Source organism: Dermacentor andersoni, chromosome 11 (assembly GCF_023375885.2).
Source record: "Dermacentor andersoni chromosome 11, qqDerAnde1_hic_scaffold, whole genome shotgun sequence".
In the NCBI taxonomy this organism is placed as follows: Eukaryota; Metazoa; Arthropoda; class Arachnida; order Ixodida; family Ixodidae; genus Dermacentor; species Dermacentor andersoni.
The window spans coordinates 86610871-86628292 of NC_092824.1; the positions used below are offsets into that span (position 1 = coordinate 86610871).

The 17422-nt window shown below is 46.2% G+C and overlaps 1 protein-coding gene across 3 annotated transcripts in view; it reads left to right on the forward strand.

Moving 5' to 3' along the window:
- The window catches only part of LOC126517554 (dihydropyrimidinase-related protein 2-like), an 80297-nt gene extending 66811 nt beyond the window's left edge, over nucleotides 1–13486 (forward strand). For all 3 annotated transcript variants that reach the window (XM_050167304.3, XM_050167306.3, XM_050167305.3), the window contains 6 exons: nucleotides 2291–2432; nucleotides 4785–4868; nucleotides 6218–6397; nucleotides 8281–8367; nucleotides 9027–9237; nucleotides 11960–13486. In XM_050167304.3, coding sequence (XP_050023261.1) covers nucleotides 2291–2432; nucleotides 4785–4868; nucleotides 6218–6397; nucleotides 8281–8367; nucleotides 9027–9237; nucleotides 11960–12045 — 790 coding nt within the window. In that variant the 3' untranslated portion in view covers nucleotides 12046–13486. The remainder of the gene's footprint in view (nucleotides 1–2290; nucleotides 2433–4784; nucleotides 4869–6217; nucleotides 6398–8280; nucleotides 8368–9026; nucleotides 9238–11959) is intronic.
- The last annotated feature ends 3936 nt before the right edge of the window (nucleotides 13487–17422 follow it).

A 17422-nucleotide genomic window follows, 5' to 3' on the forward strand; every position in this document is an offset into this window, starting at 1 on the left:
CATATTTCGTTGTCTGTTTGGCAGTTCTTTACGTTGCAATGTTCTGATCTGCCAGTGTTGTTCTATATGCAGTGCTTTTTTTTTTCGTAATTAGGCTACACGAAAGCGCAAGGCCGATCGAAATAAGGAACTGTCGCATTTTGTTTAAAGACAAGTTCTTCGCATTACTTACATAAATAAGGACCGACAGTTGAATAAAATTCGCAAGTGTCATCACCATGCACGCAGCAATTTATTTATATTTTTTTTTGAAGCGTAATAATTAAGTGGCCATTATCCTAGGTATCAGGACTAACGTTGGGCCAACCTTGTCCGGTGCACCGCTAATGTGGCCTAACATTGTGCGCGTACATTGGCGGATATAGGGTGCGGAGTGCATGACCGCCAAAAAGTGGCATTTGGCGCATTATAGCGAGGTATCGCCCGCTACGCTAGGACTCTTACATTTATGATGTGAATCTTTACATATCGCTTTAAAAACAGGATACAAATATACGGTAAGAACATATAAGAAATTTTAATGGACCTTCTACAGCGCCTCTGCATGGGCGCTGCCATCTTTGAACACGTGACCACGTGCGCCACCATTGCGGGTCTGCCTTCCCGCTTCCCATAGCGTATGACGTGCTGAGTAAACGCAGAAAAGCGCTGTCTTCAATTTCTGGATAAATTATTGTTCATCGGTGACGCAATGATTTGAACAGAATGTGCAAACGGAACGCTAGTGCCGGTGACAATTTACACTCGACCTTATTTTAGCATGACGGCGGCGAGCGAACAGCCTGTGCGCCCTGCGATGAAGCGATATTCGATCACGCATACTTGTTTTCCTTCTATTTTCTCGTGACAGCAGATAACTGTTACCACCTCGGTAGTGCATTATCCGTCATGACGTTGGTTATGTGCGAGCAATCTGTCGATCACATTGCTTTCAGCTCGATGAAAAATACCTCTCCATGGTTTTGACTGCCTCTCACAACCACAGGTTTTTCTGAACACGCAAGATACTGATAGTGCCGGGGGATGCACAAGCAACGAGAACAGTCAAAGCTATACATGCATGAATGTTTCTGCTCTACAAGCTACCCTCTTGTTGTGTTAGCTTATTCGTCGCCGAGTTAGTCAGTCGGAAGAAAAGGAGACAATAAAATTTCGCGCTCAAAGTGCCTTGGTGCATTGCGCTTCAATGAAACTGCAGTCGGTAGAGGTCATTTCGTTATGATTTGTGTGCCTGGAACAAAATTTCCAGCGAAACAAACACCACTTTAATTCTTGTGCTCGCCACAGCATAGAGAAACGTGCTTACACGGGAGACGTTCTCGGTTTGTCATGACTACATGCGCAATCCACTGCGATTACGCGTACGCACTAGCTCTGACTGGTCGTCTCCTCCTGTTAGTAAAATGCGTGCGCATTCACCACCATCATCATTAACACCATTATCATCATCATCATCATCATCATCATCATCATATTTGTATGTCCACTGCACGACGAAGACATCTCCGCGCGATCTCCAATTATCCCTGTCTTGTGCTAGCCGATTCCAACTTGCGCCTGCAAATTTCCTACTTTCATCACCCCACCTAACTTAGCTGTAGCCGGAATTTGATCCCGTGACCTCGTGCTTAGCAGCGCAATGTCATTGCCGCTAAGCCATTGAAACCAATGAAGTTTACTCACTTGCAATGCATAATCAAGCGAAGAAAAGCAAGCAAGAACAGAATACAAACTGTTCCAAAGCGAGCACGAATCCTGTCGTCTGTCCTTCAACTTTATAGGTCCGCTGATACTTTTTACGTTTCATATAATCAATTGTACATGCAATAACAAGTCCCCATATTTAAACAAATATGTTTTTGTGCAATATTATAGCTAAAATAGCTTTTTACGTGCTGTTTTTAGTACACGATGAACCATCGTGATAGACGTAACGGTGCTGGCCAGACATGTCTTCGTGGTGTCCTTATCATCCGAGAACGATGCCATTCCAAAGTCACAGTACACCGGCATTCCCATGCATACAACAGCGCAGCAGCAGCACATTTCCCTCTGGGTAATACAGCGAGAAACTCTATGCCACTCCCCAGCTCGCTATAGACTGACATACATATGCTCCCCTGCATTGACGGCATTATGCCTAAACATATACTGGCTGCTTCGCACACGTAGTGGCAACAGCCACCTGCGTCCGCGAGATGGCTCTGTTCTGGTAGTGCAAACTCATAGTTTGCCGTGCGAATGAAACGATGCAACTTTTGAACACAAAGGGAACCACATTTCTTTCCAGCGGAGACCTCCACGTCACCGGTTCCCAGCACTGCACTTATACAACTGCACAGAGGGCCGTCGGAGCCAATGACTTCACCAAGATCCCGCACGGAGTCAACGGCGTGGAGGAAAGGATGCTGGTTGTCTGGGAGAAAGGAGTGGTAAGCACCGGCCTGATACTCGGCTCTACAGTCAAATGCTTAAAAATTATATTTTGTCGTTTCATGTGCTGAAACTACAATCTAATTATGAGGCGCACCTATACTAAGCTTACTTATGAGGCACGCTTATCATAAGTACTAAGCTACCGCGGCGAGCGGCATTTAAATGTTTATCGAGAGAGAAAGGCTACGTTCCATTGTAAAAATAACAGAATCAACCCAACAAGCCTTGAGTGAGCATTATTCTGTACCAAAACAGGCAATATTAAAGAAATGTGCATTGTTGAAAGGCTTTACATCTATTTATAGTGTGGGAAAAAGCACAAAATTGAAAGTGACAGGGACGGGACAGCTTGCTCATTCACAAATAAGTTGTGTGACTGTCCGCAGTTGTAATCGAACACTTGTCCTGTGACCTTCCTCGTCTCGCGCGAAATTGGGACAGTGAATGTTTGGTCTTTATTTCCTCCGTAACGGTCCAACCTCTTCCGACATATTAATGTGAATTTGTGAGCCATTACTAAGTTGTTGTTGGGTCCTCTAGCATCCCTTCAAGATATTTCGCAAGCCAGCAAGTAGAGTGCATGATAAAATGCTGAATAGATTAAAAAATGTGTTACCTGAATTTTTTTTCATCCGTAGAAAATCACCTAAATATAACTCACAAATGCTTGTATATTGAAGCAACAACATGATGTTGGAATATTCAGAATCAGTTTTGCATCACTTGCATCATCGTCATCACAGGGGAAAAAATTTATTTATAGGGCCCCTGGAACGGTTTGGACAAATTTCATAGACACGTAGGGCACAGATACAGTTAATCATTCGCGAGTTACCCTCCTCCACAGCCATGAATTTTCTCTTCAACACGTTCGCCGAGTGATCGGGGCTAAGCTCCGCCTTCGCTGGCTCTGCGTCATGATGGCACGTCGTGTCTACTTCCGGTTCTCTAGGAGCAAGCGCGCGAAGCTTCTGCAACCTCTCCGCCAGCAGCTTGGCAGTCGACCCGGAGCAGTGAAACTTTGCATATGTGCATAAAAAGTCGCAACAAGACTACACACACACGCGCACACATGCACGCACCCGCAAGCACGAACGCGAGCACACACAAATTATACCGAGCTTTAGTTAAATGGAACTGCTGACTACTATTGAGTACGACGGGCGCCTTGAACGCATCATGATTTCAGAGACAGAAAAGCTCATACGTACGCAGCGCGATTCGAACACTTCTATCTGCAAGGAGTATTTGCTTCCTCATTACCATGCAGCCGCGAATGCGCCGAGGCAAGTGCCACCTGGTGGTGCTGCAATAAATCCAGTGGGGCGCGCAGCGCGCGTGCTCCCCTGTGATTGGTTGGTCTATTCGGCAAGGGAACTGTCAGGCCACATCTCCCGCGGTCACGACACCCGGCGAGGTTCACGAAGAAGCGCTTCGCTTTTCAAAGTTTCGCTTTTCAAAGTTTCGCTACTCCTGGTGAAATTCTTGTTGCATCTCTTACAAAACATTAGAGATGGTTTCTGGTGTTAAAACAGTGCCTTTACATAATTATATCGCTATGCTATTTTCTATATGCACATCCTGTTAGACATGAAAGGCGAACCTTCTCACATTTTATGGCATCCTGACAAACAGCAGGTGTTGCAGGTATTACGAGTGCTATTTGTGTACCTGCATGAACGCAGCCATCTGGGTTTCTTAAGGTATTCAGACTATATAAATGAACACTTCGTGCACGAAATGCTGTCACTTGAATGAGACACAGTGCTACGCTTGCATGCTTTCGTTCGACGGCTGCACATGACGTCAGACGTCACACGAGACCGTACGATTCCGACGTCACGTGATTCCGACATCACACAACGTCAGAATTCACTTGCCTCTCGCTTGGGCGACCCAGTCCCACTTGATCAACAGTGGCAGAACAGGGACTGTCGCTAGAACCAATGTTTCGACATGTCCCCTAGCAGAAATGTTGGCTCTAGAGTCATTTCCTTCTTCGACCACTGTGAATCACTTCAAGCTTCCATCTTAATGTGAACTCGTGTCTTTTTTTTTCCCCAGAAGAGCTTATAATATGCAAGTTATGAAATCGCGAAAAGCGGTCAGACGAGCTGAACACTGAAAGAGTCATTAACATGTAATGTAGCGATGTCCATGAAGTTAGGATTCTATGACAGATACGGCATCTGTGGCGATGCGGATGTCGTATGGTGACAGAAAAGTTGTTCTCGCATGCAGTGGCTCAGCAATGTCGCTCGAAGGATGCAAAACCCAGCTCACGCGCACGCCCACAAGAATCGAATCACTCGTTTTCCAATCACATCGATTTCCTCATCTTTCTTTAGATGACTGGCAAGATGGACGCCTGCCGTTTCGTTGCTGTCACCAGCACGAATGCTGCCAAGTTGTTCAACATTTATCCTAAAAAGGTAAACAAATTATTTTTAGTGCGTTTATCTTTTATTTTTACAAGGGCTTTGAACGGTCCATCACGTAGAAAAAGAAAACAAGCAAGCATTGGCAGGTCTTTTTATTTTGGTGATGTAATCCCAAAACAGAACTATCAAGCAAGTTGTCATGAAAGCTTTAACATGGTACGTGTAAAAAACCAGACGAAAACAGTTCAGAAGATTGTTTTACGAGGAAATAACGTAAACGTTTGATTCACTTTTTAAGAAACTCGCGCTCTGCGCTGCGCGTGACGTCACAGGGGTCTATGAGTGACGCCATATTTTGACGATTGCGCCAGGCCTCGCCTCTCAGGTCATCGGGCTCATTATGCTTCCTATAGGCGGTGCAAGTTCATCGCAGTGAATAGTACGTAACGCGTCAGTTTGTCAACAGTATAGGCGTGGTAATAAGTTTCGCATCCAATGAAACAAAGTGTACTCCAAAAGTGCCCCGTGCAAGAAGTGGGCAAAACAAAATCCGTGGGCCGTTTTCGATTCACCTGAACACGGCCAGCTTAATAGTACAGTTTGAGTGTGCGCAACAAACAACAAAAAAGACAGGAGACTCTTTACCAGAGTACTGTAAGCGATGCTGGTGTGTGCCTTCTCTGTAAAAGTTACACCCTTGAAAGTGAATAAAAGTATAGATGGGTCTACAACTGACACCCTTCCACCTTTTTTTGGGTGTAAGGGTGTGAGTTATAAACCGATTTAAACCTTTATTCCCTTTGAAGAGTGTGAATTATTTTACAGTGTTTTCCAGAACACCCAGTTTTTAAAGAAAGGGAAGTTACAAAACGGAGCGCGAAATGGCCGAAACCTTTCTTTTTTACCGATGATGCGGAACCAAAAGCGACTAAGAAGTTAAGCGAAAGCAGCGATATACAGACACAGAATAGGAAGTGCGCTACCTTTTTCTTTTACGTATTCTAAAACCTCTACACTGTGCTTGTAGAAAATTCGTTTTGGTGTCACGTAGACTGCAGCAGATCCGCTCATCTTGTCATTTTAGTAAAACAAATGAAATGTATTGAGCCTGTTCATATTTTTTTACCAGTATAGAGTACAGAATCGTCTTGCTACAAATGCTTGTAGTGGGCAATGTGAAACCTATTTTATCACCATTCTTTTCTCAAGAAGAAACAAACAAAAAATGTTTTTTCCGTTTCAGGCCATTCAAAATCTTCCGGGGATGTAACACTTACAGTCATGCACTCCTTCTTGTCTGTGTGTCTGCGAGCGATAAAAATAAGTTCACTGTAAGGATTGTGGTCATTTGGCGTGTTCCCATGGGGCGATCGCAAATTTTATTTTTCGATGTTCTCCAGGGACGCATCCAAGCGGGCTCAGATGCCGACATCGTCATTTGGGATCCCAAGAAGTTGACGGTGATATCAAAGAAGTCCCACAATTCCGTGGCCGACTTTAACATCTTCGAAGGAATGCATGTCCGTGGCGGACCACAGTACGTCATCTCTGGAGGACACGTTGTCATGGACGACGGCCAAGTAAGCTTCGATTCCCCAAGCTATCGCAGCTGTCGAGTCAATTCGAGCAGACAAGCGCTTGTTCATACCTTTAAAGAGCACCTAGACTAGCGTTAGCTATATCCAATATTACGTAAGACCCAACACGTGGTCTCCGAGATTTCAGCTCAGCGCCGGCGGTGCCTGATCTCGGAGGGAAGTCGAGCAGCTGCGTATTGTCAGTATGCGTCATTTCCGGCGTGAGGTGACGGTTTGCTTCATTCTTTTTTTTAATTTTCATGTCAAAGACGTGTTTTTTTGTTAGCCTTTCGCGACGTATCCACTCGTATTTCAAACGTCAGATTTTGCAAGGTGGCCCTTCTATATATGTACACTATCTCAAACTATAGACTTTCGCAGCCCCAAGTATCGTTGCATTTAGTCTTTCCGTGCATGGGCCTAAGCTCAGCACATTGTTCACGAGATCGCGTCTCGTTATCGCAGCGAAAGGGCGTGTGTCCAAAGGAACAAGGCTGATTCCGGATAGTTCCTTCAACTGCAGACATGTTTAGATACCCGAAATATTCTTCGAAATGGCGTCCTGTAGCACCTACATTACTGCCAGCAACTGTGCCACGCATTGTAGCTAGCCTCGAAGCTGGGACCTCTTTCAGAACCCACGTCATGGCAGGCTGCATGTTTTCGATAGCCAACAAAATTATGTCCTTTCAAAGTTACTTAAGCTCGAAAAACAGAGAAGAAAGAGAATGATCGGGGCCAGAAAAAAAAGCGGGCGTGGTGTGGGGGAGGGAGCTGTTAACACGGTTCCTTTATTCACCAGAAACTACATTATGTACTGCTAATGAACACTGCGCTGCGTTTTATCCCGTCGTACTATGCAGAGAGAGCATTTGAATGGACCCGCAATTCGCAGACTCAAAGAAAAGAGAAAGTGTGTTGGGCGTTTAGTTTAACTTAACGCCTCTTAGAAACTGTCAGCCCGAGACACTTGAACCGCCTCCCCCCCCCCCCCCCCCTTTATCCTATAGTTGCTTTTGCTTTGCCCGACAGGATCAGCTTTGCAGACACACACTGTATTTTTACGTGCAGTGTACGGACATAATCTCAACACTCTGGTGACGAAACTGCGTGCCACACTGCAGAGAAGGCTAGAGGTGAAAGTTTTTTGGGCTATATACGAGCATTAAGAAATGTAAAAACGTCCATTAACCACCGAGAAGACAGCAGGAATCTAAAGAATGCAGTTACGCAACTGCTGCGGTTACCTTTATATTTTTTTTGAACGTTAACGTCGAACGGCCTACACAATCTGCTGGGCAGAAATGGCGTTGAAGGTTGCTTAATTGATTAGGATAGTGGTACGCAGTGACCTCCTCTGACAGTAAGATGCTTGATCCTACGGGTGACCCCATGCATGACTAGTGGCCGGCTAGAGTGCGTATGGCTAGAATACATACGCGCGATACTACGTCAGCTTCTTCGCCTCCCTGTTTTTAAACTATACTTTTCATAAGTTTGAGTGGTCACCATTCTTGTAAACTAGGCCAGCGTTTCTTAGCTAAAATGAGACATGGTGAGGATTGGTTAGTTCCATGGACTCCCAAATAATTGTCTCTTCACAAAAGCGTTTCGACAGACATCTTGAAGAAACGATCCTGGAATATGGAAGACACGCTCGGTTAGCCTGTTTTCCAGTATTGTTCTTCGTCATGCTGTATGAATGTGCTTCTCTGAACGATGTCCATGCTTTAGCACGGGTTGTTCCGCAAGTAACCAAGAGTTATGCCGAGACGAAAATATTTCATGGCCTCTGTAGTGTCCGATCGCATTTTTTCTTCTTCTTTAACTTGCCAATAATGTGAATATTACATGAATGTTATCACAAACGCACCATTTCTGCGCAGCTCAAAGTGAGTCAAGGGTCCGGGCGCTTCATCGGCCTGCCACCATTTTCGCCACATACCTTCAGCAGTCTCTTCGAGAGGCAGCGGGTAAGTAAACGCAATGTAGCCAACTTTTCTTCCCGACCCCACGCGTTTGGTGTCAGAACGCATCTGCGGCGACCAGACTCTAAAGCACTACGTCATTTCTGAATACACTAATCAAAATGGCGATATGCTGTCGCTGGACAGTAGATTGTATAATCGGTTTGCTTATAACAAGCTCAGACGTTCGCTCGAATAGTTAAAATGCCAGAACGCTGTCAACAGCTTTCGATAACAGGTCCCGAGGTCTTTCGTGGCAAAAGAGACTTGGTTGTCGACATTTTTTCGTTTAATTCGTCCTTCACGCCTCAAACTGCTCTGCGCAGCTTTCCAGACTGATAATTTTCAACAACATATGCGTTATAAATGGAACAATTCGCGTCGACAGTACATGTGCGGAGTCTTATCGCCTTCTGCCGTTAGAAAAACAGGTTTGCTTCGAAATTTAGGCCGGTAAAGGCAGATAAAACGCGATAAACAAAGCCACAAGAACCTGTGAAGCCACAAGCGCGCGAAGACTAGGCAAACCTGTGTTACTAATCATCATTCTCACAGTTGCTGAACGATCGCAGCGCCAGAGTTTCTCGTAGTGAGAGGTAGCGAACCCTAAGAGCGACGCCGGGCTGTAGAACCGACTAATGTCGCGCGGTGACGGCGGCACGCAGGCCAGCCAGCACCTCAAGGTGAACCGTGACGGCTACGACGGACCCGTAGGGGACCAGATGATGAACGGAGGCGACGGTGCTACACCGCTGAAGAATCAGATGACGCCTCCGAGGGGACAGGAGAGTCCCTTCAGCCCGTCGGAGTTCCACACCCGCGGACCCACTCGCAGCGGAGGTCGCAACCTCCAGGACTCCAGCTTCAGCCTGTCAGGTGAGAATAAGGCGCTCCCTGTGTTTCGCGACCTGTGGCTTACCGCTGTCCTTGAAAAGAAAGCAACACCATCAATCGGGCAGAACTGATCGACGACGACTATCAAGTATGCGAATAGCCGAAACGCACCTTGCATGAGGCGTCTGCACTGCAGCCGAGCTCCTCTCTTCGAACTTCCACCTGGACATGCTGCGCCACCTAGCGGCGCCGCCGTGAAGCCCGCGCATACCGAACATGACATAACATAGCGATCCAGGGTGGTGTCGAAGAGGTTCGTAGGAGAGCACCACGTTCCAACGGTCTCGGGATCGGCCCAGCAAGAAAACGCGGAGCAGCGACAACGATATACAGGGTGTTTCAGCGAACACTTTCAAAATTTTTGTAATGGTTGCTTGTGGCAGATAGCTCAATTCTAGCCTATGAGCCGGTCTACTCGAAGCGGCGGACACTACTTGCAAAAAAAAAATTGAAATGCGAAATCGACTAATTAACAAGAATTCACTAATTAAATTTTAGCTAATTATCTTATGACCCATATTACAGTTTATAAATTCTAGCAGTGCGACTTCGCAAGGCCGATCCACTTGAAAAGAATTCTCAGGACGACACCAATTTCGAGATATAAATTCCCGAACTTTGCGGAGAAACGCATTGGCGTTCCAATTACCTGTGTGCTTCAGTGCATGAAACGACATTTTGTTAACAAATTAACTGGAACGCCAATGCATTTCTCCGCGAAGTTCGGGAATTTATATCTCGAAACTGGTGTCATATTGAAAATTCGTTCGAAGTGGATCCGCCTTGCGAACTCCATGGCTAGAATTTGTAAATTGCAATATGGGCCATAATGTAATTGGTTAAAAACTTAATTATTGAATTTTTATTAATTCATTGATTTTGCATCTCCATTTTTTGTGCAAGTACTAGCTGTCCGCCGCTTCGAGTAGACCAGCTCGTGAACTAGAATTGTGATATCTGCCACAGGAAACTTTTAAAGATTTTTGAACGTGTTCGCTGAAACACCCTGTATAGCTAGAGCATTAGCGAGCGCAGAAAGGCAGGTAGTTCTTATAGCAGCGTTATTCGCAAAAAAGGTTTTCGGCACGGAAAGCGAATAGTCTGCCTTAGAGTAATCTCGGTGTCCAAATTTCGGTTTGCTAAAGTGTCATCTATCTCGAGGCATGCTAAACGGTGTCAACAAAGAAGTTGCACTTTCAAGCTGTGCACGAGTCGGCACGTGGCAGGAGCGCTCTTTCAGCACTGAAGCAATAAGACTCTTGGCGGCTGACACGTCCGAAGCCAAGCGACAGTGCAACCAAGTGTAGGGAACACATTAACAAAAGAAAACTAAATATACAATTATAAAAAAAAATTATGTCCTCAGACCGCGCTGTATTTGCGCTATTGCTATGGAATATGTCGTGCTAACGACGCCGAATACCTCCCATAATCAAAACAGGGTTATATTCTCGATAAGCTTCGTGTTCTTAATGACGTAAGAAGTGAGATGAAAGTGGAAGACAACGGAGCCGAACACACAGCCTCCGCTACAACCCCGTGATTCATTCCCCTATGATTTCCTCGGCGTTGCTGTGGGCTCTGTGTGGCTGTCACTGAAGACGGCATACCTGATCTCTGACATGCGGTCTTGATAATGACCTTTACCGGTTGCATATTATCGCAACGACCCACAGCAACCGCGCTCGTGCAAACGCGTAAACAAGGCTGAAACGTGCCAACTTTCGGTACATAAACGATCGCGAAGCATGTGGCTGCTACCTAAGAGCTGCGAGAAATATGTGCGTTAGCCTAGGTTACAGCGCAATGCTCCATAACAGGATGCAAAAAAATTGACAACATACCATTATTGCTTGACTGCGTTGTTCAAGAGCGTCATGCGTTTTCCACAACGAACTAAAGAAATGGCATTTCAATTCGCAGCAGCTTGAAGTCGGTTTTCAGAACAGCCGCCAGATGTTCGACATTTCTGGCAAGATGGCAATTTATCGGCGTAAATTTGAAAGTAGAGCAAATGAATTTAAACGAGAGTGCATTTAGCAGTAGTTCTCGAATTAAAAAAAAATGGAAGTGTGGGGTTTAACGTTTCGAAACTCCGCAGTGGGTTATGAAGGATGGCTAAATGGGCGGCTCCGATTTAATTTTGACAACCTTGGTTTTCTGTTTAACGTGCACAAAAGGCTCGGAACACGAGCATTCTTGCATTCCGCCTCCATAGGAATGCGTCCGCAGCAGGTGGTGATCGAACACACGACCTCGTACTCAACAACGCAACGCCACAGCTACGGAGCCACCACACCGATTATTTCTCAAACACAAATCGCCAGGCACTCCAAGGTCCACGAACACATTTCTCGGGTCGTTGAGGCCGCAGTCTCACTCATTTTTTTATTCATTCATGGGTGATATCATTTCACCGTAGATAATAAACGGCTGGGAGAAACAGATAGCTATACAAAACGAACACACACACACACACACACACACACACACGTGCCGTGGGGTTTTACGTGCCGAAACCACTTTCTGATTATGAGGCACGCCGTTGTGGGGGACTCCGGAAATTTCGACCACCTGGGGATCTTTAACGTGTACCTAAATCTAAGTACACGGGTGTTTTCGCATTTCGCCCCCATCGAACACACACACACACACGTACGTTCATAAATTTGCTGAAAGACATTTCATCTCGTTATCTTTGCAGGAGCACAGATTGACGACAGCCAAGGCACCAGGAGCGGCATTCGCGTCCACAACCCACCAGGTGGCCGGTCCAGCGGGATCTGGTAGAGCCCGGATGGAACGACCAGCGCCGCCCTCTTTACTGTCGAATTATTCTCGTGGTCCCAGCCCTGCTATACGGTCTCTCCCTCACCTCCTCACCCTCGTTTTTTTTTTTTTCTAACTCCCTCCAAAACTGTTGTGCGCATTGAGAAACTAGCTACTGCCTACATAAACCTCATTGCCTACAATAACAGCAAAGCACATGCCCTGTTCGCCGAAGCTCTGCAAGCGTCCTCTGCCTTGTCTAAGCAATGTGCAGTGGTGGTATTCCGATGCTGTTCATGAAGACTTGCTTCAAGTGCGATAGTGTAAGCGATCAGAGCATGACGACCATAACGGAGTAACTACGGAGCAGCTACGGCTCGTTAAGGAAAATGACATCGCGAGGAGAGGAGCCACTCAGAAACATTTTAAACGGCCATCCGAAACAGCTTCCTTTTCTCCCACACATTCTCCAGAAGAGGAGACAAGTCTCTCGAAAGGTAGCCATTATGAAGCAGATGAAATACCTCCATATCCAGCCTCCATAGCTATCCTACATTTCTCTTTGTTTTCGCAGCAGAAGGAAGCGTTTGGTGCCAAATGTGTGTCAGACAATAAACGAACAACTGCTTCACACAGCAGCAGCAAAAGTTGTGCTTTTTTAACCTCCTAAAGGTTGTGCTCTTAATGGCTTTGAATGATGAACAGAAGCGAGTCTTAGATAGGCTGGTCACAAGTAATCCGCCTCCGGTAGGATTTGCATTGTAGTTAGACAGTAGTAAAGTACCTGAGTTTTTATTAATATTTTGTGTGTCTTTTAAAAGAAATATATGTGCATTTTAAGTCGCTAAACATTGTCAGTTAACACAGCTGTTAGGTTGTCCACTAGATATGATGGCAGTGGCTGATAGAACTTTTTTTTCCATTTTAAAACAGCGTTCGCCATGTAACTTAAGTGTAGCAGTAAATAGCATTTCATACTTCAGAAACAAAGGCGCCGGAAAACGTGCACAACACAGCAAAAGCAGAGCCTATGTTTTAAGCACACATGATCGTGTGCGGGTGACGATCTTATACTAACGATGACGTCCACTGTTCTATTGCGTTATTGCACCGCCAGGGGAAGATGCTTAAAAGAAGTCGAGTGATAACACTTGGCATACTCGCATTCGTAAACAGTAAGAACTATCTGCAACCCTTACAAACCGGCAAATGCCAGCGGGAAATTAAAGCATTGTAATGCCGGTCATCTATTCGGTAATTTCCAACTGAGGCTTACATGCTAGATGCAACGCCTAGCGTTTTGTAACCGCGTTGTTCTGAAACGTAAACTGAGTGTTCATATTCAGAAAATCAGTGATCCGGCAGACACATTGCAAGTGTAGCTACAGCCGAAATGTGTGAGTGATGTGTGTGCCTGTGTGTTTCCACGACTACGTCTGCAATTAAAGGAATTCAGACTGTACCCAGACGTTGGTTCGGTTATTCCTACTTGCAAGTTGTCACAGACACGGCGGCCTAACAATTCACGTTGTGAGAATCCGCGATACTGCGACGCTATTGCGTCGAATTTCACCGCACATGCGAGCTTGCATGGTTTGCGTGACGGCTTTGTATGGTGTAATTGAGGCATCTTTTAAAGTGAGTAAAAATAGGCGATTTGTAGACACAGCAGCTTTAACGCAGCAACAGAGCATAAAATACACCACAACATTTTGCAGCAGCAGTTTTACAGTTACATGTCAGCATTATAACGCAATTTTCTAATCAAAGCAATTTTTAAACATAAGCGAGCTGGGCCGAGTTAAGACTATCCCTCGTCATTGAATCCAATGTGAGAAAGTTTTTTTATTAAGTATGGTTGACTTCGGCAATGTCAGCCACAAACGCTTCGATCCCGCCCTACTGATTGCATATTGGAACAACGTGAGACATCCCTACATACGGGCATCAATCAAACGAGAGACCGAACTGGGTTTCTAGACTCTACAGCGAACGCCGAGTGAATATGTCTGTCTTCCGCGTTCTCTAAAATAAATTGGGCTTAGAAACCAAGAACCAAAAGTTATGCTGAAACTACCGATGCCGATTATCTAATTAAGCGATCGGCTTTTCAAACCTTCCTAAATTACTCGTGCAACTTTGAGGATCACTGAAATGCATCGGACGAACCAGCAAGACAATGAAAAATGGCTTTAGCGTCATCTATAGCCTCTTCTCGCGATTTCGCGACGTACTGAATCTGAGACCACAAATCCAAACGGGTAGCGTAAGTGACAGAAATCCTGATTTTGACGTCATGTGTGGTCGTCCAGCAAAAGGGAACCTGCGCGCGTCTTCATCTCCGACTCGGGAAGCAACGCTTTGCGCATAGTGCCCAGAACGAGGGTGAACCTTCCAAGAAACTCTTGTGGTTGCATGCCTTCAGGTGCATAAACTGAAAGTCGCAATCTGCCAAAAGATGGGGCACGGTTCACCTACAAAGCCTGCGTCTGTTAACACGAAAATGGGCGAATATAAAGGCACTGTGTCGTGCTAGACACTCGAGTCATTTTTCTTTAAACGAGTCTGCAAACCTCATCCGGGGTACCAAAAGGTGCCAGAATAACATCGTATGCTCTCACCTCGCACACAAGTATTCCTAACTGCAATTAGGATCGTTTACAGGAAGAAATTCAGGCTACAAGAGCTCAAAAGCACGATCGGCCAGCGGGGGCAGCGACCTTCACACCTCTCCTGCTTTCCTGAGGCAAATCGTTTCACCGTGGTGAAGTTCACAGTCCCATGGGAGCAGCGTCAACGACAGGTTCATAGGTTGCCATGCCGTCGCCTTGTATGCGGGGGGGGGGGGGGGGGGGGTGATCGCACAACACTGGACACGGAGCCTTGGCCGACTACGAACGCTCTGATTGGAGGATGGTGTGACCGCGACTTTTCCAGGCCTTGGGATCATGGGAGACCAAAAGAATTCAAGCGGACTCTTTGTAATGTGCTCTGGTCCGCTGACGTCTCCCGACGTGCTCTCCCAGAAAGGTATAGTCTGTTCTGACCTGTAGCTCATGTTACGTGAACGTTGTACTGCGCTGCGTGCTTCGGCCAGTACGAGTACTCCTTGTTTCGTAAATAAATTCCCCCTGTGCCCTTTCTCCAACCTCTCGATCTTCTACTCTCCGCGAAAGAAGCAAGCCTCGTCAACGAAACTCGGACGACGACGTAGGGCCCGCTTCGCGTGCGTGCGACTCCCTGGTAGCGTATAGGCCAGCTACCCGTTACGAGAAGCACCGGCGGCGAAGGCTAAGAGAGCGGCTCTCTGTGTGACGCCAGGCTCCGAGGACACGAGCCCCGAATCCTACAGAATTTAATGTAATTTTGACGATTCTAGCATGGTGTAGCGGCATGTAATGTGCTTGGACAAGTAGTATGGTATGGTATGGTATGAAAAACTTTATTTTAGTGACCTGGCTATTAATACGTAACTAAGCTTTCTTTGACGAGCTCGCCAGCCCTGTCACGCGAAAAGTGTAATGCCTTGTATCAGACGTGCCTTGTACAACAGACGTGGGAAGAGCTGCTCAGAACGGCGGATGAAAAAGTACAAAAAGCCCTCGTTGCCTGGGCCGAAAGGGTCGCTCCTCGTGAGGGGCCATTCTAGGATTCGGGCCTGCCAGATCATAACTGAGCAGAGTCTCAATAAAGTTGTTACTACCACCACCTTGTATCTGCGCAAGAATGGACGAACGTTTGTTAAATAAAGTGTTTCCTTTACCTTATGGGGGGCTCTCCAGAAATTGCATTTTAGAAAATTGAACATACCGACAATGCGCAGACAGACCTCGGTTCCACTGAAGACATCCCTCAGCAACATCGTCCATTAGGCATAACAGAGTTATACGTATGTGCAAATAGCCAGGCCTGCCGGAGCGGGCTGTCGGGACATAGCTTTGAGGCATCTGAAGGTTTACATGCTGTGGTTATGAACACTGTGGTGGAGCGCTGGCGAAGAAAAGACGGGAAAAACGCGTGTCGTCTCCCGTTACCCTCTGGATGGCAACCAGATTGCCACTTGGTGTGTCTGCCGATGCGCCGTGATTCACGGATGGGCATGGGGATACAATTATCGCCATAATAATCCTCATTGCATATAAGTGATATCATCACCAATTATTAAAAAAAAATTTCTAATTGCATTAGCCTCGCCAATCATCGACAAAGGCTGGACGGGCCAACATTATATTTAAAATTGAATAGAAGATGCAGGTCAGTAGCGGTAAAGTTAAGGAGCGGCTCTTCCAGGTCTCGCGGGAAACGCAGAGTCGAGATTGTAATATGTACTGCAAGAATGGGCAGCGTTGTGGGTGCTCGATGGCCAGTATTGAAGATATTGCGCGTGATAATATACGCAGCACTGTGCCACATTTTCAGGCTTTCGTCTACCGCAGCTGTTTGTTGGCGCTATGGTACCGAGAGCTGGTCTGAAATTCAGTGGCCGATACTGTCCCCGGGGTGACCACTACGGTATGGTCCGCTTCAACTACACGGTAAAGGGTTACTATACATAGATCTAAGACAACAGGTGTCTAGGTCGGGTTATCGGCTCCAGCAACCGCTATCGAGGCTGATGTGCCCCCTCCTGTCCGACTGAAAACGAAACGCGTGCCCTGATTGGCCAGTGTGTCGTCACAGCTGAGCCAACTCGGGCCACTAATGCCCATCGGCAGTGAGCTGGTTTATGAAGCAAACGCCCACCGCCTCCCACGATCGCAGGGGACACATACTATATATGTTCCTCCACGAGAATGGTGAATGGTGTGGGCGCCAAGGCACTAATATACCGAGTGTTTCTTTTTATGCCCAACGCTTCAGATTAACGACAATAGTGTTAATGGCACTCTTGGTTAATGGCACTCTTGCGACGACGACGACGAGAGAAATTGACCTGGAGGGTTCATATATTTCCTGTCACAATAATGATGATGGTAATAAATCGATTACGAATTGAATGGAGACGGCAACATGTAGGACAAGAATCGAATCGTCACCAGAAGTCGAATACGCAGTGGGCAAATTTTGTAACAGCGCCTGCATTATAGGTGAAAACTTCACCAGTATGATAACGCTGGCTCGCTTTCACATTTATTCTCCAAGGATTCCAGGCTACGCATGTGCGACGAATCGAGTAACGAAACATTCCCCACGCTATTTTAGAGATCTTTGAGTACTCGACACGCTAGACATTATCCGACGAAGGAACGGGAATGCAGAGCATTGAAATCATTAAAAGTGCCCGTCTTCTTTTTTCTTTTTTTTTTTTGCCATTCGTGGAAACGAGCCAGTGTTGGAAAACGAGAACAAGAAATCAGAAACCCCGAGAAAGACGTTGATTAGGGTGATCCTGACGATG